Source organism: Penicillium chermesinum (assembly GCF_028974085.1).
Source record: "Penicillium chermesinum strain IBT 19713 chromosome Unknown utg000007l:1.0-2695246.0:1.0-2697696.0, whole genome shotgun sequence".
Classification (NCBI taxonomy): domain Eukaryota; kingdom Fungi; phylum Ascomycota; class Eurotiomycetes; order Eurotiales; family Aspergillaceae; genus Penicillium; species Penicillium chermesinum.
Window position 1 is genome coordinate 554,522 of NW_026695317.1, and position 25,825 is coordinate 580,346.

The 25,825-nt window shown below is 50.6% G+C and overlaps 12 protein-coding genes across 12 annotated transcripts; 5 read left to right on the plus strand and 7 right to left on the minus strand.

Annotated features, from left to right (window-relative positions):
* Positions 1-319: 319 nt before the first annotated feature.
* On the plus strand, positions 320-1,523 carry N7468_008921 (putative C2H2 finger domain protein (Kin17); the record flags this gene model as incomplete). Its single annotated transcript, XM_058478217.1, has 6 exons — positions 320-411; positions 468-477; positions 530-588; positions 648-778; positions 828-874; positions 930-1,523. 6 exons carry the CDS (start codon positions 320-322, stop codon positions 1,521-1,523), a joined length of 933 nt encoding a protein of 310 aa, XP_058326547.1.
* Positions 1,524-2,850: 1,327 nt separating this feature from the next.
* Positions 2,851-3,945, plus strand: N7468_008922 (uncharacterized protein; the record flags this gene model as incomplete). Its single annotated transcript, XM_058478218.1, has 1 exon — positions 2,851-3,945. The coding sequence occupies one exon, from the start codon at positions 2,851-2,853 to the stop codon at positions 3,943-3,945; it is 1,095 nt and encodes a 364-aa protein (XP_058326548.1).
* Positions 3,946-4,191: 246 nt separating this feature from the next.
* N7468_008923 (cytochrome P450) lies at positions 4,192-5,987 on the minus strand (the record flags this gene model as incomplete). Its single annotated transcript, XM_058478219.1, has 5 exons — positions 4,192-4,367; positions 4,428-4,504; positions 4,566-5,622; positions 5,679-5,820; positions 5,874-5,987. The coding sequence occupies 5 exons, from the start codon at positions 5,985-5,987 to the stop codon at positions 4,192-4,194; spliced, it is 1,566 nt and encodes a 521-aa protein (XP_058326549.1).
* A 1,089-nt stretch (positions 5,988-7,076) lies between these two features.
* On the minus strand, positions 7,077-8,825 carry N7468_008924 (glycosyltransferase family 1 protein; the record flags this gene model as incomplete). Its single annotated transcript, XM_058478220.1, has 2 exons — positions 7,077-8,689; positions 8,756-8,825. The coding sequence occupies 2 exons, from the start codon at positions 8,823-8,825 to the stop codon at positions 7,077-7,079; spliced, it is 1,683 nt and encodes a 560-aa protein (XP_058326550.1).
* Positions 8,826-9,208: 383 nt separating this feature from the next.
* On the minus strand, positions 9,209-10,842 carry N7468_008925 (sugar porter family MFS transporter; the record flags this gene model as incomplete). Its single annotated transcript, XM_058478221.1, has 2 exons — positions 9,209-10,552; positions 10,621-10,842. The coding sequence occupies 2 exons, from the start codon at positions 10,840-10,842 to the stop codon at positions 9,209-9,211; spliced, it is 1,566 nt and encodes a 521-aa protein (XP_058326551.1).
* A 2,295-nt stretch (positions 10,843-13,137) lies between these two features.
* On the plus strand, positions 13,138-14,911 carry N7468_008926 (uncharacterized protein; the record flags this gene model as incomplete). Its single annotated transcript, XM_058478222.1, has 2 exons — positions 13,138-14,604; positions 14,657-14,911. 2 exons carry the CDS (start codon positions 13,138-13,140, stop codon positions 14,909-14,911), a joined length of 1,722 nt encoding a protein of 573 aa, XP_058326552.1.
* A 452-nt stretch (positions 14,912-15,363) lies between these two features.
* Positions 15,364-16,009, minus strand: N7468_008927 (uncharacterized protein; the record flags this gene model as incomplete). The annotated part of the gene is made up of 2 exons (XM_058478223.1): positions 15,364-15,770; positions 15,850-16,009. The coding sequence occupies 2 exons, from the start codon at positions 16,007-16,009 to the stop codon at positions 15,364-15,366; spliced, it is 567 nt and encodes a 188-aa protein (XP_058326553.1).
* A 912-nt stretch (positions 16,010-16,921) lies between these two features.
* N7468_008928 (uncharacterized protein) lies at positions 16,922-17,215 on the minus strand (the record flags this gene model as incomplete). Its single annotated transcript, XM_058478224.1, has 1 exon — positions 16,922-17,215. The coding sequence occupies one exon, from the start codon at positions 17,213-17,215 to the stop codon at positions 16,922-16,924; it is 294 nt and encodes a 97-aa protein (XP_058326554.1).
* Positions 17,216-17,664: 449 nt separating this feature from the next.
* On the plus strand, positions 17,665-19,554 carry N7468_008929 (GMC family oxidoreductase; the record flags this gene model as incomplete). The annotated part of the gene is made up of 3 exons (XM_058478225.1): positions 17,665-18,010; positions 18,081-19,292; positions 19,340-19,554. 3 exons carry the CDS (start codon positions 17,665-17,667, stop codon positions 19,552-19,554), a joined length of 1,773 nt encoding a protein of 590 aa, XP_058326555.1.
* Positions 19,555-19,699: 145 nt separating this feature from the next.
* On the minus strand, positions 19,700-20,776 carry N7468_008930 (uncharacterized protein; the record flags this gene model as incomplete). The annotated part of the gene is made up of 1 exon (XM_058478226.1): positions 19,700-20,776. One exon carries the CDS (start codon positions 20,774-20,776, stop codon positions 19,700-19,702), a length of 1,077 nt encoding a protein of 358 aa, XP_058326556.1.
* Positions 20,777-20,856: 80 nt separating this feature from the next.
* Positions 20,857-21,141, minus strand: N7468_008931 (uncharacterized protein; the record flags this gene model as incomplete). The annotated part of the gene is made up of 1 exon (XM_058478227.1): positions 20,857-21,141. The coding sequence occupies one exon, from the start codon at positions 21,139-21,141 to the stop codon at positions 20,857-20,859; it is 285 nt and encodes a 94-aa protein (XP_058326557.1).
* Positions 21,142-23,656: 2,515 nt separating this feature from the next.
* N7468_008932 (Amino acid transporter transmembrane) lies at positions 23,657-25,621 on the plus strand (the record flags this gene model as incomplete). The annotated part of the gene is made up of 5 exons (XM_058478228.1): positions 23,657-23,990; positions 24,049-24,125; positions 24,177-25,122; positions 25,183-25,494; positions 25,545-25,621. 5 exons carry the CDS (start codon positions 23,657-23,659, stop codon positions 25,619-25,621), a joined length of 1,746 nt encoding a protein of 581 aa, XP_058326558.1.
* Between the last annotated feature and the right edge of the window lie 204 nt (positions 25,622-25,825).

Sequence of the window (25,825 nt, forward strand, 5' to 3'; positions counted from 1 at the left end):
TGAGAATACCACGGATGAATCATGTAATTTCGTCATCGTCATAGCTTAAAAAAAATGAAGGCATCCTGGAAGTCCATCGTTTTATCAAGAAACTGGAAGTTAATCAACTGGAACTTCGCGTCAGGGAAATCGATCAATGAAAGACCACTATCGGAAGTCACGTGATATGTTATCGCCACCGCGGGTTTTGGGATCTTCAATCGCGACCACATTCATCATCTCTTCAAACTTCGCAACCACGTCTGTCAGGTCTCTCTTCCATACGATCGCGCTGTCATAGCCCCCAGACCGAAAAAATCCTGACAAAAACACTACAAACATGCCCCGCGCAGAGGCCGGCAGCACCAAAGCCATCGGCAACAAGATCAAGGCCAAGGGCCTGGGTCGCTTGCGATGGTACTGCCAAGCTTGGTGAGTCCATTTATCTTCTGATGCAATGTTGGTTCAAGCTTCTGACTCTATAAAAGTGAAAGACAGGTCCGTTTCCCTTCGCGATATCCTCAGCGATGTCTCTTAACACGTTCATTAGATGCGCGATGCGAATGGCTTCAAATGTCATATCACATCAGAGTCCCACGTTCGCCAAATGTGCGTATATATTGAAGACCTGCCCGCTACCTCAGAATATTCAAGCTAACAACACATAGGCTGATCATCGGAGAGAACCCCAACACCCATATTAAACAATTTTCGGAGGATTTTAAGAAGAACTTCATTGACTTACTGAAGACAACCCACGGTACTAAGGAGGTCAACATTAATCACTTTTATCAACAAGGTGAGCGCATCTCTTGCGTGCCTAGCATACGTTGGCTAACGCTAAGCAGTTATCGCGGACAAGCAACATATTCACATGAACGCTACTCAGTGGAAGGTAAGGAAGCGAACCCTCTGCTTTATGCGATGGAGAATACTCACACGACATACAGAGCCTAACACAGTTCGCCTCATATCTTGGCAAGGAAGGAATTTGCCACGTCAACGAGACCGAGAAGGGGATATTCGTCTCATGGATCGATAACAGCCCGGAAACCCTGCGCAAGAGGGAAGCCATCGCAAAGAAAGAGCGGCAAGATAAGGGCGACGAGGAACGAGAGCAACGCGCCATCCAAGAACAAATCAAGAGGGCGCAAGCGCAGGCCGATGCCCTTAAAGACAAAAAGGACGATACGCCAGAGGAAGATAAGCTGTTGCCAGGAGATGGCGAAAAGATGAAATTAAAGTTGGAATTCGCTCCGAAGCCAAAGGAAGATTCGCAACCCGACCCGGCCGATTCGACTACTGATTCTGCTGCACAGGCCCCCGCTAAATTCTCCATGTCTCTTGGTGCTCAGAAGCCAAAAAACGTTTTCTCTGCGGCTGCCAAGAAGAATCCCTTAGCCGGCAAGAAGGGGCCTGTTATGCCTGTCCAGAAGAAGATGACTGAGCAGGAGCGGATCATGAAGGCGGAAATGGAGGCTATGGAGCGGAAGCGTTCTCGTCCTGGTCCGGCTCCTGCTCCTAAGCGAACGAAGATTGCTTGATCTTTTCGCCTTACCCGAAGATCCATCGACATGATTTCGACTGTATGAACATGTTTACGATGATGCCGGGGAGAGGGCAATTACTAAAAGGGCATCTTTGGAAACGCTGGGAGAGCCGTATAGCAGTGCTTGAGCCCTCATGATACATTGCTACGCGCGCCCACCAAGGATTACCCGTTGATCAACTTGATCAACTGCTTCCAGTCAACTCAAAAAAGGCACCACAATGGGCCTTGACATTGATGGCTATCAATAGCATCTGGGGAAACCAAAAGGGACATTTTACGCAACTTAGATGCAGAGAGGAACCAGTTAGCACCCTAGATTAATACCCAAATATATCCTTATATGTATATCATTCTATGACTCGTGCTGAAATACAAACACAGCGGATATTTCCATCTGAAACCTGGATTTGGTACATCTACACTCCTCTTTTTTGATTACATCGTTGTCTCAGATTCAGCACCATAAACATGTGGAGGCGGTGGGGACAGACTAAGATAGTGGATTGGTGCGGGATGGGAAGACGTGGGGTGAGGCAGTTCATTCCAGTTTCAAGATACCAGTTGACTTGGCAGTAGATAGCCTGCATGAGTGTAGGTCTATTGTATCCACGCCTTCAATTTTGAATCTGCCATAGGATGTCCCTGCCAGTTGTATATGGCCCATAAACAAGCACAGGTGCACTTGATGCACCGCAGCGCACACATGGAACTTGCACAAGCCTCTTCTCTATACTCAAGTCACTGACCCAAGGCATAATGAAAAGGGTCCCACAAAGTGGGGGGGGTGCCAAATAATAGGCCTGCAAGCAACCCTGAGGCTACTGAACGGACCACTCCGCCACGAGGTGCGATGCAGGGAGTGTTCTGTGGTGGGCCGTCTTCTTGATCACGGCCACCCAGGCAATGTAAGTATGGAGAAGAAAGAAGAAAGAAATGTGAAATCCCAGCAGATTATTTTTCTTTTAAAGTCCAATGGCGGTGAACCGGTGTATCTTGGCACTATGAAGTTGACTAGTTTATGCCAGCTCGGACGATTGGAGAGTATGAGGCTTCAAACGAAATTTTCGGCATGACTTCCCCCCGGCCACAACAGTATTAACCTGTCTCTCATAGTTAAATATCTCTCTTCAGGCCAGGTTCAACAAAACCATCTCAAGCTTCTAGCGCCTTTCCAAACAGATAGTTATTACCACCCACGGAAATACAACTTTGGTCGCCAATCACGACGGTCTACGTACTACTGACGTCCGCAGCCATGCACTTGCCAAAAAAAGGTCCCTCGATAATGCAAAGGAAAAGTCTCTCTTTAAACAATCCAAATGGCCCAACTCTGGCGTGTGATTGCGCCAGAGCGCAAAGAGACAACAGGCTCCCTTGGCACCCTCGACGAAGCCCTACTGAGTGGCAGCGCAGCAGGCCTCGTCCCTCTGCTAGCAGTGCCACTCCATCAGCACAGGTTCGTGGCCACTCCAAGACGCCGTCAAGCCATCACTAACAACTCAAGCGTCGAAATATCGTCCGCAAAAGTCGCGCGTGTGAGGACCCACGACTCGCAACCCATCGCTCCTAACGCCCCGAAAACCTTATCCAGTCTTTCTTCGCACGTCCACTGCATCATCTTCCGGTATCTGGATAACCCCTTTGACGCGCTCCGGCTGAGCCTGACAAATCGCTATTTCTGGGCCGTCGGCCTCCGCCGCCTCGAGGACTTCATCATGGAGTCCTTAGCACCATGGGCCGGCGAGCGTATCGTCTGCGTAAGCGACGAGAGTGATCCGCGCGCTATCCCGGACGAAATTCTGAACGAAACCGAAAAGGCCGATCTGGAAGAGTTAAAGGGGATCTACGATCTGAGTAACTCCGCGCCAACACATGGATGGAGAACAGTCGGTGCGCCCGTTCTCCCCGAAGAACTGCGGAAATTCGTCGTGGAATATGAAGCCACGCACCCCATGTCCGAAGCGGACCATGCAGAGATCATGATGGGTCTGAAGCCGGAGATGCTGGATTTCTACCCGCGTGACCAGCCGTGGATTCTGCGGAATCTGACTACGAAAGAGTACGTGCGCGGCGAGGTCATTGCGCTGAAAGGGGAGTTTGTGCAGGGACCGAATATTGAGGTTCTGGGGTTTGCGGAGATCTTGGTTTCGCGGATCTCGTGGTCGAGTCGGGAAGCCTATTTTGGAAGGGATAAGAATCTGGCTCATGGGAAATGGGCGGGGCATCGGTTTGATATTACCACGTTGCCGGCGCATGAGGAACGTGCCGGGAATGATGGATGGAGGGATGTCAGTGATGAGGTTCTGAGGGATCTGGATGTTATAATTGGGAGCCAGAAGGGGGATGACTGGCGTGAGCACATGTCTAGGCGACGTCAGAAGAGCATATCATCTATGCGATTAGGGTATACTTGACGCTATTATAGAGAAGCTACGTACGCAAGAGAAATTTATGTTTAACTACTCGAGTTTAACGTGGACGGCCATTCCTGGGAAGAAATTCCTGAAAATGGAAGATGAGGAGGGTTATTAGTGAATGTTCCTGGGGTATATACAAGGTAACATAATTTCAGCACGGTCCATGCACCTGGATTTTGTAGTCATTCGTATGATAGAAGGGGCGAGGGAGATCCTTCAGTAGAAGTGGTGCCCAAGGAAGCCTCATGCTTCCATCAAGCAACGCCCACCCTTTGGGGTCATCAGGAACCATGCCTTCATCTCCATGTCGTCTGTGGTCATGCCTTCTCGAGAAGACATGTGAGCATGCGGGAACCTGCGGAAAAACATCGCTGTGGCTAATCGGAGCTCCATTTTGGCAAGGTGGATACCGATGCAAACTATGAATTTATATTAGTTCCATCTCTCGGGGAGTTTCCAATGTTAAAGTGATGACTTACTACGTGAGCCGCCACCAAACGGAAAGGACATGTCCTTCATAGCTTGCGTTGGATCCTCCCAGCGCTCGGGGCGGAAACTGCAGGCGGCCGCTTAGTACATGATCCAAATCGATAATGTTTATACAGGTTAATTCCTACCTCTCGGGATCAGGGAACGCAGCAGGGTCGCGGTGAAGGCTGTATGCCTGCGTAGTGACCATCATCGCCGGGGGAATGAAGAATCCGTTAAAATTGTAACCCCCGGGCGGAACATCTCGAGGAAGACCTCCTGGCACAGCAGTGTGCAGACGCAGTGTTTCGAGGATAACATGGTTCAGATAGGGCAACTCCCGCAAATCATTGTCGGAGTAACCTTCAGGCAGAGCAGCAACCTCAGCCACGAGTCTGGCCTGGATTTCAGGGTGCCTGGAGACGGTGTAGACAAGGTAAGTCAGGGTGTTGCTTGTGGTATCGCTACCGGCGACAATGTAGGCCTGGGCTTCCTGGCGGATCTCCTCGAAGCTGAGATCCCCCTTTTCGAAGATCTTGGTGAAGAGAGTCTGCTTGGGATTGGGGCTGTCCTCGAGCATTTTCGTGTAGCGACGAAGCGATTGGGTCGAGTACAAAATGAGGCTTTGGACGAGTTTCAATGCTCGTTTGAACTTTGGGAGTGGGAACAGCCTTGCAATCCATGGAAGGGCGTGAGGGAAATTTGTGCGGAAAGGTTCAGAGCTCGCAATGCTCTCAAGGGCTGCGATGTAATCGTTTTTCTGGCGGTGGCACGTTAGTTCTGCGCCTGATTTCCACGAAGCAGAGGTAGTGGATCGTACCTCTCCTGTTTCAAGCATCTGGAATGATTCTCCGAAGCTCAGCTCGCCAATAATATCTGTCGCCATGAACAACCACCATTTCAGAATATCTGCGGTTTTGCGAGCTTGCATTTCCTCCGCAATCCTCCGGATAGCTAGCGAAACACGGCTGGTGATCTGGGTCTCCAGCTTGACGAGCGCAGAATCAGATAGCGCACTGCCTAGCAAGCGTCGACGTTGGCCGTGGAATTTCGGATCACTTGTTGAGAACATGGTTTCAACCCGACCGCCCACGAGATATGAATAGTACTTGGATTTGCGGAATGTGCTGTGGATGTTGTGTATGTCCTTGACAGCGTAGGCATCGCAAATATCGACTCGCTCGGGGCCCACGCGAACAATCGGACCTGGAAGTCAACACTTGTCAGTCCCAACTCGCTATTCCCGGGTGAGTGAGATCTACCATATTCCTCATGAAGGCTGTGCACATATCGAGTGCCATCCCCGGCAAAATAGTGATACAGGAAGACAAGCCTTGTCCATTTGGAGATTTCAGGTCCTGGCAATTTGGCAAGTGGGCTCGTGAATCTGAACACTATAAGGCGCTATACGAGTATATGAGCAGCGGAAGAGCTTGTGGGATTTCCCCTGAGCTTACCAAAACGAAAATTGCCAAAATGGCGCCGGCAATGAGTTGAAGATTGTGAATGCCTGCAAAAATGGGCCCCTTGAGCCCAACAGCACCAGAAGCATCACTGACAGCACTTGACATGGTTCGGAGCTGGAGACTATGCTCTGTTGGCAATACCTCTGGGCGGTTGGAAGTTCATATATGGACTGAGAAAGCACACAATACCTGGTGATGCTCCGACGCTCCGACTATAGCGACCGAACTTCCGACTTCCGACCGATGACCTACCGATGTAGATGTATTCTGTACGTATTTGGTGGGGCTCTAAACTCCGCTTCCGTAATGTTTTATATAATTCTGGTCCTGGTTAGGGCTCTTGAAAGTGGGACGTCAAGTCTTCAGGCCAAGCCCAACGTAGGTTATCCAACCCAGTGAATTCTGGAGCTGAGGCTATCATCCGATATTCGTTCGGATATCTAAATGAGCGATTAGGCTGGTCAGCACCGAAAGGGCATGGTTGAGTCGCTTTACTGTCCAATTCCCGGTCAATTCTTTTTTGAGAGCCCCAGTGACACATTCAATAGAGAGCTGGTTGTGGATACCACGTAGTACAGAGGAGGGCTGTACGCCCAACCTCACAAAAGCACTTACCAATGGCAACATGGTCCATACAACTTGCAGCTAACACTAGACAGAAGTCATGAAATGTACTAGTAAATACAGTGACATCACTTTATGTACTCGTTATATGGCCTCTTGAGTCCAAATACCATGCAACGCTGCACCGAATCAGTCGCGGATATTGCATTTGGCTCCGCCGCGGCGCGGGCGTCGCGAACGACCGAGAGAACGATCCACCTGAAGCTCCGACTGCATAAACGCGCTTACAAACTTGGCAGTACGGTAACTAACTAATAGACCTTCTGCGCAATTCTTCCCGTAAACAAGAAATTGGCCAATATGCACCTCCAACGAGTGATCTCATGCAAGGGGTGTGCTTTCCGACACTAAGCATTTCGACACAAGAGTTCAAAGCTCCAGAACTCGATTCCTTTTCGGGCGATCTAAGGAAAAAACTAGAGATTGTCGAAGTGCGTCATCACACGAACCGGAAAACTACTGCAAGACTGAAATCCGCGCTAGTGAAAGGAGAATTCCCCATTCGCCCAAGCCACGTACATGCAACTAATTCGGACATTTATAGCCCCACAAAGACAAGGTGGATACAAATCAGCGCCCGCGCGCAACACTTAAACTCCGCAAATATTTGCCCGCGCAAGCCAATAAGGCGGCGCCCTGATTCGCTAAGAGAGCTCTGTGTCTCCATAAACCGAGCCCCGACGCGAGGACGGCGCCCAAAAAGGCCGAGACTCCGACTAGGCCAACCGCATACATATCCAGGTTCATCGCCTTCCAGGCCGGCATCCTCGAATCAGCCGTCTGCAGGTGCATAGGTCGTAGCACTTTGCCATCCGTGCCAATCCGTAGCTCATGATCATAAATAAGCTCCTCCACAAGGTCTGCGGCATAATACTTCCGCCGAGCCGCTACGTGCGCGATCCGCTGGAGTCGCAGTGTGTTGCGGTGGTAAGGGCCGTCGTCGCCCGCCGACAGGATCTTTTTACCTTTCGCATACAGTTCCTCTGCCGTGAAATCTAATTTGGAGAGGGACTCTCCCACGCCGCCTGCCACAAGCCGGGTTGTGTTTTCGATTTGGTCGGAGAAGATTCCCATGGAAAGCACGGGTTTCCCGTGGAAGAGGGCCTCGTTGGCACTGGAGCCACCGCCGTGGGTGAAGTAGAGTTTTGTGGAAGGGTGGTCGAGGATGGCGCGCTGGGGAGCGAAGAAGGAAAAGTGCCAACTCCCATCTTTGCCGTCGAGCAGTTCACCGAGGGAGACGGTTTTCTTGTTGTCCTTTTTATTGAACTCGAATATCGCTTCACGGTCAAGGTCTGCGCGATTTGTCTGTGCCATGGCCCAGATCACGCCATCTAGGAGGCCTTCTTCTATTAAGCGGGAGACGCCCTTGATAATCGAGACGGCGTGGGCCTGTGGTAGAATAATATGCGTGCCGAGTGCGATGTAAAGAACGGATTTGTGGCTTTCAAAGAACGCCTGGCATGCAGGATCCAGCGGAGCCCAGGTCGGACTCAGAAGAGGGCCGACCGGGGCGCAAGTCGGCGGCAGATCTCGTGGGATCTCCAGTCCATTGAACGAATTGACGAAAATAAGGTAGTCGGGCTTCTTGGGCCGATGAGGAGGATAGTGTACGCCATGTGCGTCTCGCATTTTCTGATAAGCGTTCAAAATCTTTTTGATCTCCAGCAAATCCGGCACAATGACGAGCTCGTTCTTGATGCGCAGGAGTAAGGAGGCGTCTTCAGAGGTCATGGTTCCGGGTAATCGCAGTAATGGATGCCCTGGAATATAAGGACAGGGCAACTGCAGCAAAGGCCAGGTAGGTGACACAACAGCAATGGGCAGATTATACTCATAGTGAATATCGTTAGCTGCCTCGACGAAGAAATCCGCGATGATTGCACTCGGCCTGGTCTCTGGCGTGTCTACGATCCTCTTCAGGCCGAAATACGTCTGCGGCCAGAATGAGTCAAACATGGATTTAGAGCGCAGCACAGGAACAACGCCCTTGGAGATGTCCCATCCTTGCATTCGGCGGTAATGGCCCTCGAGCTGCTCATGTGTCGGACCGGGGCCAAGGAGGTGGACATGCGTCACGAAGCTATACTCCTCGGCCTTGACCCAGTCCTCTTGTCCATTCAGCGTGGCGAACTCAATTGTGTGGCCACGCTCTGCTAAGACCCGCCCGATTTCGAGGATGGGGGCTATAGCGCTGTCAATCGAAGCCCGATAGATAGTTCAGGATCAGAATGTGGTATGGAAGCACGTACCGGCATGTGTAAAGCCTCCAGTTGTGGCTACTAGCAGTATTTTCCGAGGTGGTGTTACAGATTCTCCCATACTGGGAGCTTGTAATGATATTTCTATACGGTGTTGCAAGCGCAATCTTCACGAGGGAAGTCTTAAAGCTTAAATGACGAACATCGCGATAATTATAGATGGCATGATGCTTTTCGGCCCCCAAACTGTTTTGGGGCTCGGAGGCTTTACTGCTAGGACCTTAGCCGTGCTGGCTAATCAGCGTGGACGCAAGGATCCACTGGTGGACTGATCGGGACAGGCGTGAGGCGTGACATTCTCGGATTCCAACAAGCAGCCCGAATGCCGACGAAAGTGACGGACCAGGAGCTCTATCTTACTTGAATTCCGACCAGGGCAATAGAAACATAATCATTACTGTTTATATCATACTCGTATACATATTCGTTCATGATAACGTTCTTTTAGGCCGCGTTCCCCTTGGCCCCGACGTCCTCGATTTGCTTGCTGTCAATCCCTCCTTTCTCTGCGTCTTCCGCATAGTTGAGCAGCTCAGCTTGGTAAGGCATATCGCGGGCGACTTTGACAGTGTGGAAGATGGATTTGGAAGTCACAAAGATCTCCTCAATCTCTTCCAGCGTCCGCCCCTTAGTCTCAGGGCAGAGGAAGTAGAACACACACAGCGCAAAGGCACTGATGCACGCATAGATGATATAGTATCTCCAAGAGATAGTGGCAAAGCCGGTCGGCGAGGCCTCTGCAATGACAAAATTGAAAATCCAGTTCGCGGCAGCCGCCATGGCAGTCACCTTGGCACGGATGCGGAGCGGGGCGATCTCAGCGGCGTACATGAATGGGATCAGAAAGAGACCGATCGGGAAACAGAAAAGAGCAATGAAATAAAACAGCAGCGACGCGCTAGCTGCCCCATGATTGCTCAGATCGCTGGACAGCCCCGCAAGACAAGCCTGGGCAATTGTCATGCCCGTTGCGGCGCCGATAAGCAAAGGACGGCGACCGAAGCGATCGATGAGAAGAATGGCTAGACCAGCTGCACACACTTGCCAGATCTGCAGGCATCCGCTGATGATGCGCGCGATGGTGCCCGAGTAACCGAGCTCGGATTCGAAGATCGAATCACTGTAGAAGGTAATGATGTTGACACCGGTCATCTGCGCAAGAATGTTGACTCCAATGGCGAGCAAGGTCCGGTGGATATTGATGCGAGCGAATGGATTGGTCGACAGTTGCGCCGCATCGCCATCGGTCGGACCTGCGAGGGCCTCGTGGATAATCTCAAGCTCCTGGGCAACATGCTCCGAGTCGACCGAGACATCCTCCAGTCTCGCCAAAGTGCTCGCGGCCTCCTCTTCCCGGCCAACCCGTGCCAGCCAACGGGGCGACTCCGGGAGAAAAAAGATGAACGAGACAACCACGATGGCAAAGAGTGCCTGGAACGCGATGGGAAATCTCCAGCTGGCCTCACTGTGGCCCGCATAGTACATTCCAAACTCGAGCCACGTTGCCAACGCTACACCACTAATGGCAAACCAGCCCTGCAGCAGTACCATGCGTCCACGGGATTCAGCGCTGGATGATTCCGAGACATACATGGGAACGGTCGCTGTGAAACCACCGACTCCTAGACCCGTGATGACCCGCCCGGCAATAAGCTGGCCCAGCGAGAAGGGTGTAGCCTGGATGATGACGCCAACAATGGCGATACATCCTGCTAGGAAAATCGTCCGGCGCCGACCAAGTTTATCACCGAGGACACCGCATGAAAGCGCACCGATCGCACAACCGACCTGAAGAGGGTTATTTGTTAGACATATGGTTTTACCCCCTTACATGACTGCGAATGGTTTGAACTTACCTCATAGATTGCGACCGTAGTCCCTTGGATCGTTGAGTTGTGGGACTTCTGGGCTCCCTTCGTATTCAGAGTATCGATTTCTGGGAACACTCGAATGAAAGCTGGGAGTGTGAGGAGACCATTGGCGACTGCTTGATCGTAGCCCTGCAAGATGAACCCGATCGCGCCGATGACTCCAATGACACGGGTAAGCTTTTTGCCGCGCAGCTTGGCGAGTCCCATGATGCTTGGCGGGTAAGACAAGCTTTTTGATCGTCCGGTTTGATATTGCGAACTTCGGAATTCACTAACAACGGTATACAGCACCTCGTCTTGCTGAGAGAAGAGAGAAGAGTAAAAAGAGAAAAACAAGTGCATCCACTTAATAAATGAGCAACAGAGGACCTGGAGAGGCCCCGCGGGGTCACCCCCGGCCGCCCCGGAGGCCCCAGGCCCCCCCGGATTGGGGAGGTTCGGAGGTTTACCGAGCCAGAAAACGTGGATCTTGTGGAGACTGCCCTGCTTTAGAGGACCCAGTCGGAGCTTCTCACCAATCAATCCTCCTACATTCCATGTTTTGGCGCTAGATTTCACCCCAGAAATCTCCCAGCCCATCACGACCTAAGTGGAAGGTAGGCCCGTGGGAATACCCCTCAGTTTTTCCCCGATCCCTTACTGGCTGAGAGCGCCTGCTTTCTCCTGCGACGGAGTTGCCCGACTACGCGAGCTCAGTCGGCCTGCATCCCCCCACTTCGCGATGCAGGGGAAAGCCAATTGGCCGCGGGTTTCGACCCGAAGTGCTCGGTTTGGCCGGCATTTGCATCGCGCTAGTCACTTGACCATTTCTTTCTTTGTTTCCGGCATCTTGTGCCACACCGATATTCCATTCATCTCCACCTACGTCAGACGACAGGGGACTCGAGACATTGCATGGGATGCTATAGGCTGAAAACCTTTTATTATGGACTGTATGCTGGCTCACGTGTCTTGTTCTGATCGTATTATCAGGTCAAAGCCCCTCGCACGGTGCCTCGTCTCCCCCACTCGGCTTCTGTTCAGCATTATATCTTCATTTGCCGAAAGCTTTTTACGGGTGGGATCGTGACTTCGGCCCGAGGTGAGACATCGTGCCCCTTTGGATATGATCAGGGGCCGTCTATGGTGCTGGATATGAAATTCTATGGCTTAACACTGGATTGCTGCCGGCTAGGAAAGTGATTCGCTTGCATGGCTCATTCGTAGTCGGTCTTCGACCTGTGGAAGGCCGTTGTTTCGCGAATATGTTTCGCGGATATCTGAACGGGAGACCATGTCCTCCGAGCCTTGCCCCGGTAGAGAAGGGGGCAGGGCTGCTCCAGTTCACGCAGGATGACGTTACTGGTCTTGAACGAAAGGACAAATCTTGTAGACCGGAACGCCGAAATCTTGATCTGACGTTACTCAAGGTGGTGTAATTACTGGCATTGGAGGTACTAGGAAGCATCATCAACGATCGCCGTTCATTTCTTGGATGTAATGCATTGGAAAGATAGCAAATGTCTTCGCGTGGTAGGTCTATGGGTACATGTATGTGTTTAGTAATTAATATCAAAGTCACAAGGCAGCTGTATCAGTTCCCAGCTCATAAAACCGCCTCGCTCAATTGAAGGAGAGAGTTGACTGATCTGAAAATCGAATAATATATATGTATATGTATATATGTATGATTCTTTTAGAGGGTTTGAAAATTATCAGTACCTTGGAAGAATACCGGTTTTACGGAGTTCTATCTATAAGGGATAAACTTAAAGGAGAGGAGTCAACTTTGAAAAGCCGAAGATCCCGGATAGGGTTTCTTCCAACTCATGACGAAGATCAAGTTCTTTGCCCGTCCCTTGTGAGCGATCGGAAAAGCTTCACCTTCAAATAAGAACTAGTCATTCAGCTCTAGATACGCTAAGTCAATTCATGCAAGGCTTCATCTAATCTTCCAACCTTGGAACCTAGCCACTAGTTAGTCAGTTAGTTAGTTAACTAACTAGTTACCTCAGCTTACTAACTACAGGATGCCAGTTCAAGGTCTATGCCAAGCGTGACCTGAATCTCGCTGTTTAGCTACTTGAAGTCGCCCAGGCAGATTGAATAAAAGACCATAATCCCCTGATTAGCCCCTGATTATCCCCTGATTATCCCCTGATGAGCCAGTTTCAGACTGCTTTGGTTGGACGAGATAAATCGGGACATTCCGCCGCTAGAGCAGTTGCGATAGTTGCAACCCCGCATATTCTTGTTCTTATCATCAACACTAAATCCAACTTCCAGTCTAGCGCACGGAACATTCCGCCAATGAAAGAAGGCATAGGTGGTATCTGGTAGGATCATTGATGTGCCTAGTGCATTTCTCTGAAGTCGGAGATAATAGAGATAAGGTGGGAAAGAGGGCGAGACATATATACTACAGCCGTAATCTGCGTGATAGTAGATCTCCTGCAAGCTTGCCTTTCCACTTTGCCTAGGAGTGAGTATATCAGTGATTTCTGTGTCATAATGTCTTCGACAATGCCAGAAGAAAATACCAATACCACCACTATGTGGCCCCCTGGCACTGTGCATCTGGTCGAGTCGAACGCTTCAAACGGGAAAGACATCGTACTTCATCCACGGCCATCGGAAGACCCTAATGACCCTTTAAATTGGGCACCTTCTCGAAAATATTGGAACATGGGACTGGTCTGCTTTTACGTCGCTATGGTCGGCGAGTTCATCAACGCCAACACGCCCACGTGGGGCCCGATGGAGACAGAGCTGGGCTTTACGAGTGAGATCTTGAATGATAGCTATGCCGCCGGTTGTGCTGCACTAGGAGTTGGCTCAGTGATCCTCATCCCCTTTGCGCTTAGATACGGTCGCCGACCACTGTATTTATTCAGCACGGTGGTGCAATTTGGCGTATCGATCTGGTCGGCTAAAATGCGAACCGTGGGTGATCTCATGGGAGTCAATATCTTGCAATGCTTCTTCGGCAGCTTGGCTGAGGCGATCGTCCAAATGACCATTGCGGATCTCTTTTTCGTGCACCAGCGGGGAAGAATGAATGCGCTCTATGTCTGGACGTGGCTTCTGTCGGGCTACCTGGGCATTTTAATCGCCGGGTTCGTTGCCAGCAGCCTAGGCTGGAGATGGATATGGTGGTTGAATGCCATTGTGTTTGGGGTGACTATCTTCGTTGTCGGATTTGGATACGAGGAAACAAAGTACTGCGCGCCTACTATGGTACCTACTGTAATCACAAACGGTATTCAGACGGGCCTCACACATGAAGGGAGAAGGGCGAGCTCTCATCCGGCGGAGCAGGATGCTAAAGGGACACCAGAGGAGCCTGCGAAAGAGCTTTATACGGAAAATAACAAGACAGTAGACTCAGACATCGACCTTGAATTGCCCAATGAATGTTCGTCCCGCGGCATCTGCAGCACGACAATCAACCCAGGCATTCCCATGAAGAGCTACCGAGAACGGCTTGCCCTTTTTACTCTGACTCCTTCTTCGAATGATTCCTTCTATCGGCATATTTATCAACCCATGCTCATACTAACCACAATCCCCGCTGTTGCGTGGACGGCGCTCGTTTATGGCATACTCGTGGCGTTGGGAGACGTCATGTCGACCACTATGTCGAGTTACTTGCCTGGCCCTCCTTACAATTTTTCCTCATACCAGGTCGGATTGATGAGTATCCCGAGAGTCATTGGCGTCACTATAGGCGCTGTGATTGTGGGCCCACTGAGTGACTGGACCGTCCTCGCTCTTTCTAAACGCCGCAAGGGGATCTTCGAGCCTGAGATGCGCCTCTGGTGCATTGCTCCATTCGTGCCATTTATTGTGGCAGGTGCATTGCTCTTTGCTATTGGCCTTAATAACCAGCGTCCCTGGCCTATCATTGCGGTGGGGCTAGTATTGTATAACATTGGGGTAACTCCTATCAATACTCTGACTATTGCCTATGTGACAGATTCATACAAAGATGTAAGATCTCCTCCATTCCTGTTAACTTGGGTTTCATTCTGATTGGAAGCAGATTGTCGGGGAGGCCCTAGTCGCTGTCACATTTATTCGCAACATGTTTAGCACCGCTTTCATCTTCGCCCTTACGCCATGGGTTGCAAAAGTGGGTCTTTTGAACACCTTCGTCACCATTCTCGTCATTGCAGTCGCTATCATCATGGGGTTTATCGTGTTTCTCCTGTATGGCAAAGCGTTACGTCGCATCTTTGCGTCTCGCTACCGAAGATATGCGGGTCGCCAATATAAGGATAGATTCCCTGTTCTATGATGTCGATGCAGTGGAATTGAGTATCACCATAGGGCTTATGAGATCTTGTATCGCTCAGATAATGAAAAAAAATTAGAGGGGACGTCAAGTCCCGGTATATACATCAAAAACCTGCCCGAAGAACAAGCGACATGTCCATATAAAACAATTTCTATCATTCCATCTCGTGCACTTGGTCATATCCTGTCCTTACAACTGCGCCCTTTTGTTCTGGTGGAGCACCAGGTATCTCATGGGAAACAGTCGGCTTTACCTCCGCGAAGCCCGTTGAAGACCCAAGAGCCGGTGCGCCCCTTGAAGCTCTGCTATAGACTTACTGGTTCCCGAGAGCTCAGCGGTATCCGATCCGTCCACTCCTCCCTTCTCATCGCCGGCCAAATCAGCAGCTTGCTTATCTTTGCGTCGACGCCAGAAGAAAACGAAAGCGGCAAGAGCGATCAGAGCTGCACACCCTAATCCGACACCCAAGCCGATCCCAAGGCTCGATGAGTGAGAAGAATGATGTTGACTGTGGCCATGCGTGTTTGAATGGGTTGATGCGCTTGTTTCCATGGGGGGGGTTGATGGAGCGCGGTACCAGTGCCGGTCACTAGACCTGTGGCGCTCGCTGTCTTCAACGCAGATGTTGCTTCGGCCTTGGGCCGAACGTAGAAGGCGGGTGTCCAGGAGATGAAGCCGTTCAAGGGGATACCATTGTCGCCCAGGTTCGCTTCGCCGTCGAATAACCCGATTTGATATTCTGGGTTGGTCGTGTTGAAGTCTGAAGGGATGGCCCATGTGTATTGTTCGAGGGTGCAGTTTGCGGTGGTATTGGAGACCAGTTGGTAGAGATTGCTATCGGTCGTGAAGGTTGCTCGCGCTGGAAGTCTGCGTTAGCTTATGAGTGTGGTCTGATCTATGCGGACGGGACGAACAGAAGATTTCATCCAATACTTGACCTCCCACCCGGCCAAGTGAGAGGTTTAGCCTCCGGTCGCCATTATCGACTGCGCCCCATTGCAGATTGACCGTCTCGCCGGGCCAAAATTCATTATTTGCATTGTCGCTGAAGCCGTAAAACGTCCCTCTCGTGCAGTTCTCATATCCTCCGGTAGACATGACGAGGGTAGGAACGCCTCTCGTCCAGATGTTGGGGTGGAGAGCACTGATGCGTTTGGCTGAGCGCTGAATGGGATTGTCCCATCTTAAAAATGCGGCTGAGGGGGGTTATTTCCCAACAGCCATTGTCAGACTAGGCGAATCTTGGAATGATTGGCTTCAACAGCCTCTGCTGTAAAAATAGGGGACTGCGGCTGTATGGTACCGGCCTAACAGAGCGCGTATCGTTGGTTTTCGGTCTTTACCCATCGTTGTGAGCAGGACTTTTCTCTGTATGCCCCGGCTTTCTTGAAGAAAATCTTTGAATCATACACAATTGAGGACAACGTCCTATGACCAGGTAATAAACAGATGCAAGCTCAGGTTGACTCCAAGAAAGCGCATGTCGATGCTGTATTGATGCGTCGATGTTCCGCTGAGTTCGAAGCTGAGATTACCAGCAAAATATCAAACTTGATCCGTCAAAACTCGGATGAATTCTGCAAATTGAAGCACGCCGTGGTTTGCATATCGCCCATGCTATCAGGATGTCTGTTCGTATTCGTACATCAAGGTATACCGTGTGTATTACCCAAAGACCCTATTGCCGACTGGGCGTGTTTCAGGCACGGAACGAGTGGGTGGCGGCGGATGAGGAGTCGGAACGGGCTGGCTGAGGGGCGCACTAAACCTAGTAAAGGTAGAGAACTCTTGGCCAAGAGGCTCTAAGGACGACTAGTGGCTGGACATGTGTTGGGGTGAGATTTAAGCGCTTATCTACTAATTTCCCTTCGGATTGACCCTTGTGCGATGAGTCTGCCAAATTACTGCAAAGGGCTTCATGTTTTCACCCTTGCTCGGTGCCACGTGCTCCAGCGTGGCCCAAACCAGCCCGGCCACTGCTCGGATTCATTCCAAAACCGTGCTACAACTTCAATAGGCCTTGTGCTTTCTCTTGCTTCCTGATACAGTACTCGTAGTGGTTACAAGAGCTCCTGAGCCCCGTTCTTTGGGCTCCAAGATGTCAGACTCTGCCGACCCACACACCAGAGCCAGAGGCTCGTTGGAGGATATCATCTCCGTGGTCAACTGACCAATGGGAATCCACGGGGAATATGTGCCATCAAATTTAGGATACGGTGGAGCTTCTCCTAGTATTGCTCGAACCATGGGAAGAGCCCCATTGTTCATAACCTTTTTGCCCCAAGTCAGCCTCAGCGGGCCCATCGCGACCGAGATGGAGGATTTGCCTTATGACGTCCAAAGCCGGGAATCCAATGTTTACTATAGTTGGCTTGGCATGCGGGACCAGGAATGACAACCACCAACGACCAATGACTTCACTCATGCGTACAGCGAACCCTGCCATACGATGAAAAGAAACACATATGTTGGCTTCGTTATACAGTTCACGTAGCACCTCTAGCTAATTGTCCAATTTTTAGAACAAGCACCAGCTGCGTTCTGAACACGCCTAGCCGTGCTGAACCTCGGATAAATAAGCCAACCCAGCATTCCATCACCGACCATACCGGTACCTGAGTAACCGCATTGCGCAAATCTCCTCGAAATGGAATTTGGATAAATGTTACCAGGAGCCTCGTTTTCTCCCCTCCGATGGTGTTGATCCTTACCTCTATCACCAGACTTCCCACCCCCACTCACTTTGAGTGAATATGCGGGTCGTTACTTTGGCAGCTGCAACGCTTCTGTTTAGTGCAGCTGGAGCTAAGAAAGATGATGGCGGGTCCTCACAATATGACTTTATCGTCGTGGGCGCAGGAACCGCCGGGCTTGCTGTTGCGAACAGGATATCAGAGATGAAAGACTTCAAAGTGGCAATTATCGAGGCTGGCGATTCCGTCCTCAACAATTTCAACGTGTCGACCGTTTCGGGATATGGTCTGGCCTTTGGAACAGAAATCGACTGGGCATATCAGACGAAGAATCAGACATACGCTGGAGGGTCTGCGCAGATCGTACGGGCTGGAAAGGCAGTTGGTGGTACCAGCACAATTAATGGTATGTCCTGTTCGGATAAACCTCAATCTTTACAAAGAGCGTGCTAAAAACAATGGACCCTGTTTTACAGGGATGTCATATACTCGGGCGCAAAGCGAACAAATCGATGCCTTGGAACAATTTGGAAACCAAGGCTGGAACTGGGAGTCCCTGCTCCCTTACTACAAGAAGTCGGAAAGATTCCAGGTACCTAATTCCGACCAGGTGTCTCGCGGTGCGGACTACTACATCAAATATCACGGCGACGAAGGACCGGTGAAGGTTGGCTGGCCCAAGAGATTGACACCCAGCGACGTGCTGCCGGTCCTCGACAAGACCTTCCACAAACTCAACATATCTTACAATCGCGACGTGAATGGGGGAAGCATGGTCGGACTGACATCCCATCCTAATACGGTTGACAGCGACGCAAATGTCCGTCAAGATTCCGCTAGATCCTATTACTGGCCCTATGAAGATCGCCCAAACCTGAAATTGATCACGAATACTCGCGTGAACAGGATCATCTGGTCGAATAAACCTAACGAGACTGTTGCAATCGGCGTCGAAGTCACTGGCATTGACCGTGTTTACACCATCTACGCGGCAAAGGAGGTCATACTCTCAGCCGGCTCGTTGAGGTCCCCCGGACTGCTGGAGTTGTCGGGTGTTGGGAACCCCGATCTCCTCAAAAGTCTCAACATTCCAGTAATGGTGAATCTTTCGTCCGTCGGAGAGAACTTACAGGATCAAACCAACAACGCCCTTGCCTATGCGGGGGCGGACGTGTGGTTTGGCTCGCCCACATTCTCTGTTCTTCCTTCCGCAAAGCAGATCTTCGGCAAGGAAGTTTCCACAATTGCGAGCATGGTCAGCGACAGGCTTGAAGAATATGCAAAGAACGTCTCGGAACTATCCCATGGAGCTGTGAAAGCGGACAATGTCCTCGAGGCACTGAAGTTCCAGCATGAGCTGATCTACAAATCCCAGGTCCCTTTTGCCGAAATCGTTATGCTGCCCATCTCAAATTCGTTCAGCAGTGAATATTGGACATTGCTGCCGTTTTCGAGAGGCAGCATCCATATTACGTCTGCCGATGCCTCGGTCCCCGCGGAGATCGACCCGCGATATTTCATGTTCGATTCGGATCTCAGCGCTCAGGTTGCTGTGGCTAAGTTCATTCGGAAGGCATTCGGGACAACACCGTTGAACACTATAGTGGGACTCGAGTTTGCACCAGGCTTGAAGACGATCCCAAGTAATGCTACTGATGCCACGTGGCAAGGCTGGATTGAACGTCAATGTAAGTGACTCCCTCTTCAATGGAATTGATGTAAGCTCACGCCTCAGACCGCTCGAATTTCCACCCGGTCGGCACAGCCAGTATGCTGCCTCGCGAGAAGGGGGGGGTCGTGAATTCCAAACTCCAGGTATACGGAGCAAGGAATGTTCGCGTGGTTGACGCCTCTATTTTGCCCTTCCAGCTATGTGGGCATTTGACAAGTACACTATACGCGGTGGCGGAGAAAGCGGCGGATATAATCAAGAAGGATTATGCTAATTGAGGGGTCGTCCATGTTTCGCATAATGTCTCTGATGATTATCATGTCTAATGAAATCCTCCTGTATAGTTGTGACCTGTCTAGGTTGCTCTAGTGATATCATAAAACCCGCTAAAAACAAAACCATTCGCAACGCTCGTCCCAACCGCTACAAATAAGGCACATAATCAGCCCACTCCACCGTCTGAAAAGCTGACTTGGGCAGGTGCCTCAGACCTATAAAATCCTCAACCAGTATGTATAAGCGAGCGACGACATACATGGCACAGAGGGAAGATAGAGGTATCAAAACGCGAATAGGGACATCCAGCTGTGGATCTCCCTCCGGGTCGATATTCCTTAACCGTGAGGCAATTTGATGCAGGAATCCCTGCTTCGGTATTTCCTGCTGGATGCTGGCTGTGGGAAGGCCTTTCTCCCGTGCTTGCTTCCTTTCTTTCCCGAAGACGACATGGTGGAGGTAAACGGAGAATAAGCCGCCGATAAGGCCGAAGACAAGCATAGATATACTAGCGATACGCCAAAGAAGATGCTCGGTGGGCGATGGAAATTCGGAATTCCATGCGACGATAAACAAACACGAAAAAAGGATTATTGTCGGGGCGCACACGACCTCCGATAGCACGTCAATATTGACGAAGTCATGGCTTGGAATGTAGTCGTATGGCCTCCTTGTAGGTCGTGTGAACAGCGGAATCCGCATATTATGTAGTATTTGCGTGTAGTAATGCCACAACACACTCAGAAAGCATTCGTCGCGCGACAAGAAATCTAACGGCGTTTGGTACCATTTCTCGGGGGCTCCTTTCCGCGATCTGATTTCGTCCACCGGGACTCTTAGTTTGATCGTGACTGCGCTTCCGACATCCATTGGCTTGTGATACCAGCAGAGAGATGTGACCAGAGAGATGAGGATGAATGCAAGCGTGGTGAGTTCCAGAGTGGTAACAAATATGCCTTGCGCCCATCTAAAGATGCAATTGACAACGAACCAGAGCGCTTGGGCTACCGTGATCAGCCTGTGAATGTTAGTAGAATCCATGCCATTCTGCGAGGAGACCGACCGAGATAAGCCGTCAGATTTGCTTTTATCTTCAATCTCGTCCTCCGTAATTGCTGGATACTCCACAATATCCTCTTTAATTAAGTGGAAAAGCTGTTCGGCATCAATTGGAAAAGAGGGGTATTCATCAACGTCTGGCGGCTCGACCAAAAATCCACCCATGTCGGCAAAAAATGCATGTTTGAGGGTCCACTGCGTATGACCTTCCTCATGGAATTTCTACCGAGGCCATTAGAAAATTATCAGCATGACTGAATTACTCCACGCACCTTGACAGAGCGGCGCGCCGACGACCACTGCCCCAGCGCCAGCATCAATATAAATTCCGACCCCAGAATCGTCATACACGCGAGGTCAAATTTTCTCTTGAATTGCTTGAGCGCTCCATCGGAGCTTGCCGGTACATTAGGAGAGACTGATGTCCAGCAACACAAGAATATAGTCAGAACGCAGGTGGACAGGATATCCCAGGTCCCCCGTCCATCGGGCTCATCGACCCAGCCGGGGAGGGTGATATTGTACACCATTTGCCGAGGCCAATAGATGAGATTAACATGATACGATATGGAGGGGGCCCAAGCTGGCTTAAAGGGTTCTCGTCACATTTTGCAAGATCACGTCCTATTGGACCAAGCCAGCAGCCCCTCAGCTGAATCACATTTAACAGGGGTATCTGCGCGAAGTTGCTAATATTAGGGAATTAGCCGCCCACAAAAGTGACTGGCAAGCAACCTTGCAGGCGGGGCGGGTAGCCGGTACGGAACGCGCCTTGAGGAATGCCTTGGCCGGCCCTTTTTTCCTTGGAATTCCACTGGCCATGCTGGGATCTGAAATACCGTTGCCTATCTCCCAAGTCCTCATGACCAAGAGGAGATGGGGAATATTGAAGGGCATAAGTACCTCCAACAGGCACCCCCGGGCCTGTCGCTCCATCGCTGCACGCTAGCCACAGCCACTACTGGTACTTAGCCACAGCCAAGACATTGGGTGTTATAAGGACAATATATCCTGCCTGAAGACGGCGGCACAGAATGTCTGATTAGACTGAGCCCCATGGTGGCTCCTTGGCGGCTCCTGTTATGGCTCTAATGTGGCTCAGGACAGGCTCACGAGGCTTTGCGAAATCCTGGCCCAACCCATTTGGGACCCACATGTAAAGGCTGTGTATATGAAACATGATGTTGGCCATGACGGCACAGGAGGTGCTTTATCGGTGGCGAGAACACGTGGAGACCAAAGTTCAAGATGTCCTTTGCGGTTATTGGAAGGGTGCGACCTTGAAAGGGACCCAAAAGAACGAGCGTGGCACAAACATGGCCAGCGGAAAGTATCAAGAGTTGAATGTCCGCTTCTCATTGGTATACAAATATCGACTTCGACATGGTCCGCAGTCGGATCGTAATTGTTTCGTTCTCTCGAGGACAGGCCTCTGTTATTTCCAAGCAAACCACAATATCGTTTCTGTCATGGACCATAGAATGATTCGTGGTCTGTGAACTCCTCCCAGTGTCCAGCTGGCTCTCTAATGACTATGCATTTATTGTGGCCTAGGCGGTTGCCCAGCCTCAACATCAGCCTCGAAATGGGTTTCGTGTGCATGGCCGACAACGGTGGTCACTTTTGGTAATTCTGGATGGCCCGATCAAGCCCAGTGCGCCAACGTCTCCCAAATTATGCCAAGGTCGGAGCAACTTCGCATGCGTAGACTTTGGGATGTTTTGCTTTCGCGACACAGTGCAGGTTTCATTGTCGCAACGATCCACTTCACTGTTGAATCCACTATCCCATTGAGACTCGCTACTTGGCTGCGTCTACGTTGCCACCGGCTCCTTTGGTCGCTAAGCCTGGCGAATAAGCTCTCATCGGGTATTCTTCTAGATTGAATATGCATCATACGATGTCGTCCGGAAACTAACCTACGCGTTTTTGGAACGTAGTCCAGATCAAAACATGACCTTAAGACCAGAATGCTATATCATTCTGCTCTCCTAATCATCTGTGCAACTGTATGACGGATCGGGGTCGCATTTCCTAGCAAAGGCATTCACAATCGATTACCACCCACGGAGTACCTCGACGTTGGAGCTGCCACATTGGGCATAGACCCCCGCAAACTACGCAATATATATTAATCCTCGCTTGCGACCGTTCAAGCTTCGTGCATACTATTTATCGATCTCGCAGTCTAATAATCCCCGGGACTAGAAAGCGGAGGCCTTATCACACTGGCCCCTGAAGTCCTGTTTCGGTGTCAACCTGCAATCATGTGATCTTCTTCTCTACGCAAGCAATCACATCGATTCGACAGAGATATTAATATACAGTAATATATGCCCGGCAACGAAGAAATGACCCAAGCGTATTCTGCTGGCCTACCTGCTACAATAACATTAGTCCTGCCCGGGGGGGATTTCTGGGCCCACGTCGCTTTGTACCATAGAGAAGCTGATATCCCGGTCCCGCTGGTCACTTGCCCACGAATGCCTTTCGTCTTATTTTGACAGTACATCCCAGTGCGTATTATTTATTCCCTTTCAGAAGCTGCTTATGGCCGGCCCGTAGTTTCCATGTAACGTTAGTCTCTCCGAGAGATTGTGACACTCGCTCGGGCCTCCGCGCACCGTTTAACTCCGACGGAGCCCCTATTCATGGCCCCATAAGCACTTCCAGCAGACGAAAGGGCCTTCAGAAGGTAAGATCCCAATAGAGGTAGTAGGGGCATGGGATGATAAGACCATAGGTGGGGATTATTAGCAAAGAACGATCTAGTTTTGTCAACGATCATACAGTCAGCAGAGAACTCTTGGCCAACCAAGAGCAGTTCGAAGCTTATCGCTCGGTCGGAAATGAAGACATCCCGGACAAATCAAGCCAGAGAAATGCTGGCTGCATCCCCGCAGCTGGCGCTCTTGGCCAATGCTTGACTTATGGGGAACCCGATAGGCACGGACAGCGCGGATGCTGCGTCTCCGTATAAGTTGCCCACGTTCTCTGCTTACTCCTAATGAGCCCAGATAGGAGTTTCCGTTGCCTGTGGCCGACATGGATCAGAAACTTGAAGCGCCAGTTATTGATACGTCTCATGGAGTTTCGTCGACGCTGATCAAGCCGCAAGCTCGCGAGCCTTACGATCCGACCATCACGTTCGAAGAGTACAATTATTATGCGAAACGAACTCGAGAGGAAGAACTTAGTCTAGAGCCACCGGTGTTGAATATCAGGCAATGGTTTGGGAAGAAAGACCGTGAAGTCCCCCCAGAGCCCTCAACTACCTTGGAGGAGCAGGATTTCATAAATCGAGACAGGAGAGTGGAGATTTCAGATGAGGAGTGGACTAATGCGAGCCGGGCATTGAGGACGGCTTCTTGGGGTGCCTGTATGTTCAGTCATCTCCGAGGCGACTTATATGATTCGCACTAAACGCAGACGCATAGGTTTCTATCTAATTACCACGGATGTTTTGGGTCCATATGGTACCGGCTTTACTATGGGCACTCTGGGCTGGGGCCCGGTAAGCTACCTCGTCGCATATCATCCAAACCGCAGTCTAATCAGGATGCAGGGCGTTGCTTTCTACACCGTCTTTGGGTTTATGGCCGGGTATTCCGGATACTTGCTTTGGCGTGTGTACCTTGGCCTCGACAGCTACGAATATCCCGTCCGAAATTACGGAGACCTGGGCTTTAGAACGCTTGGTCGGTGGGGCCGACATGTCACGAATGCTCTTCAAGCTATCGCACTGCTTCTGCTTGTCGGCCAAGTCACTTTGCAATACGGACAAAACATCTCCCAGGTCTCTAAGTTCCGACTTTGTTACATTGTCTGCCCCGCCCTTTTCGCGATCGTCGGATTCTTCGTGTCCCAGATTCGAACCCTTCGCGCATACGGATGGATCGCGAACTGCGCAGTGTGGCTGAATGTTTTTGTCATGATAATGACCATGGGCGTCATGGCCAACTCGCCACCGAACTATGCGATCTCCAAACTTGGATCTGCCGGTGGGAGCGTGGACCCGAACACCATCACACCTATGGGCGGTCACTACCCCGCAATTATCCATTACGGCAATATCCCGCCCAGTGGGCTAGTCGGGGCAATCAACGGCATGATGTCTGGGGTGCTCGCATACGCTGGTCTGCAGCTGTATATCGAGTTCATGGCGGAAATGAAACGCCCACGAGACTTTCTCAAGGCGATGTGGGGCGCCCAATTCTTCATTTACGTTCTATATCTCACATATGGGTGTGTGGTGTATTACCTGCAGGGACAATACAGCTACAACCCCAGCTACCAGGGGGTCAGCATCTACGGCTGGCAGACGGCCGGCAACATGACCACGCTTCTTACCGCGCTTATCGCCGGAGGTCTTTACGGCAATATCGGGGTCAAGGTCTTTTACAACAATATCTTGCTTGATCTTTTTCATGCTCCACCAATGGAGACGCGCCGGGGGAAGATCATATATGCATCGCTAGTACCGATTTTTTGGGCGATTGGGTTCGTCATAGGTACGTCGGACCCGCCGGGAAACCTATCGATCTTCAACAGCTAACCTGATCATAACGTAGCTGCTGCTATTCCGGACTATTTTGGGTTCGTCAGTGTGATCTCGGCATCGATGCTGCTAAACTTGACCTACACGATTCCGCCTATATTTGCGCTAGGCTACGACATTCAAAAGAATGCGATTCGGGAGGACCAAGGCGAAGGCTTTAACCCGATCACAGGCGAGGTCCCACGGGTAAAGAAAGCTTATCAGAGATGGATTCATGGCTTCTTTTCTGGTGGTACATTTCAGGTAGCAGTGAATGTTTGGCATGTCGTTTATGCCTTGGCATCATTGTCTCTTTGTGGCCTCGGGATGTATGGAGCTATCGTTGGTAAGGATTCCGTGTCGAGCCTTCAAAGACCAAGCTGACTATTGCCAAAGCGATGATTGCAACTTTTGAGATCCCACAGTTGACATCATTTTCCTGCGTTTCGCCGCTCAATTTGAATGCTTCTTGAGGAGCTATGAATAGGCAAGCCTCTTTATACATACCACCACTGGCATTTTCTATGGAGGAGTACTAGTAGCCCCATGGCACTACGAGCAGGAAAGGCACAATGCAAAAGCTCCTGTCGCGTGTTCACATCGCGATACTATTACGCTCGCAGATAAATCCTTATAGAGATTTAGTGCAAGATTCATATAGACCTCTTCAAGGATCG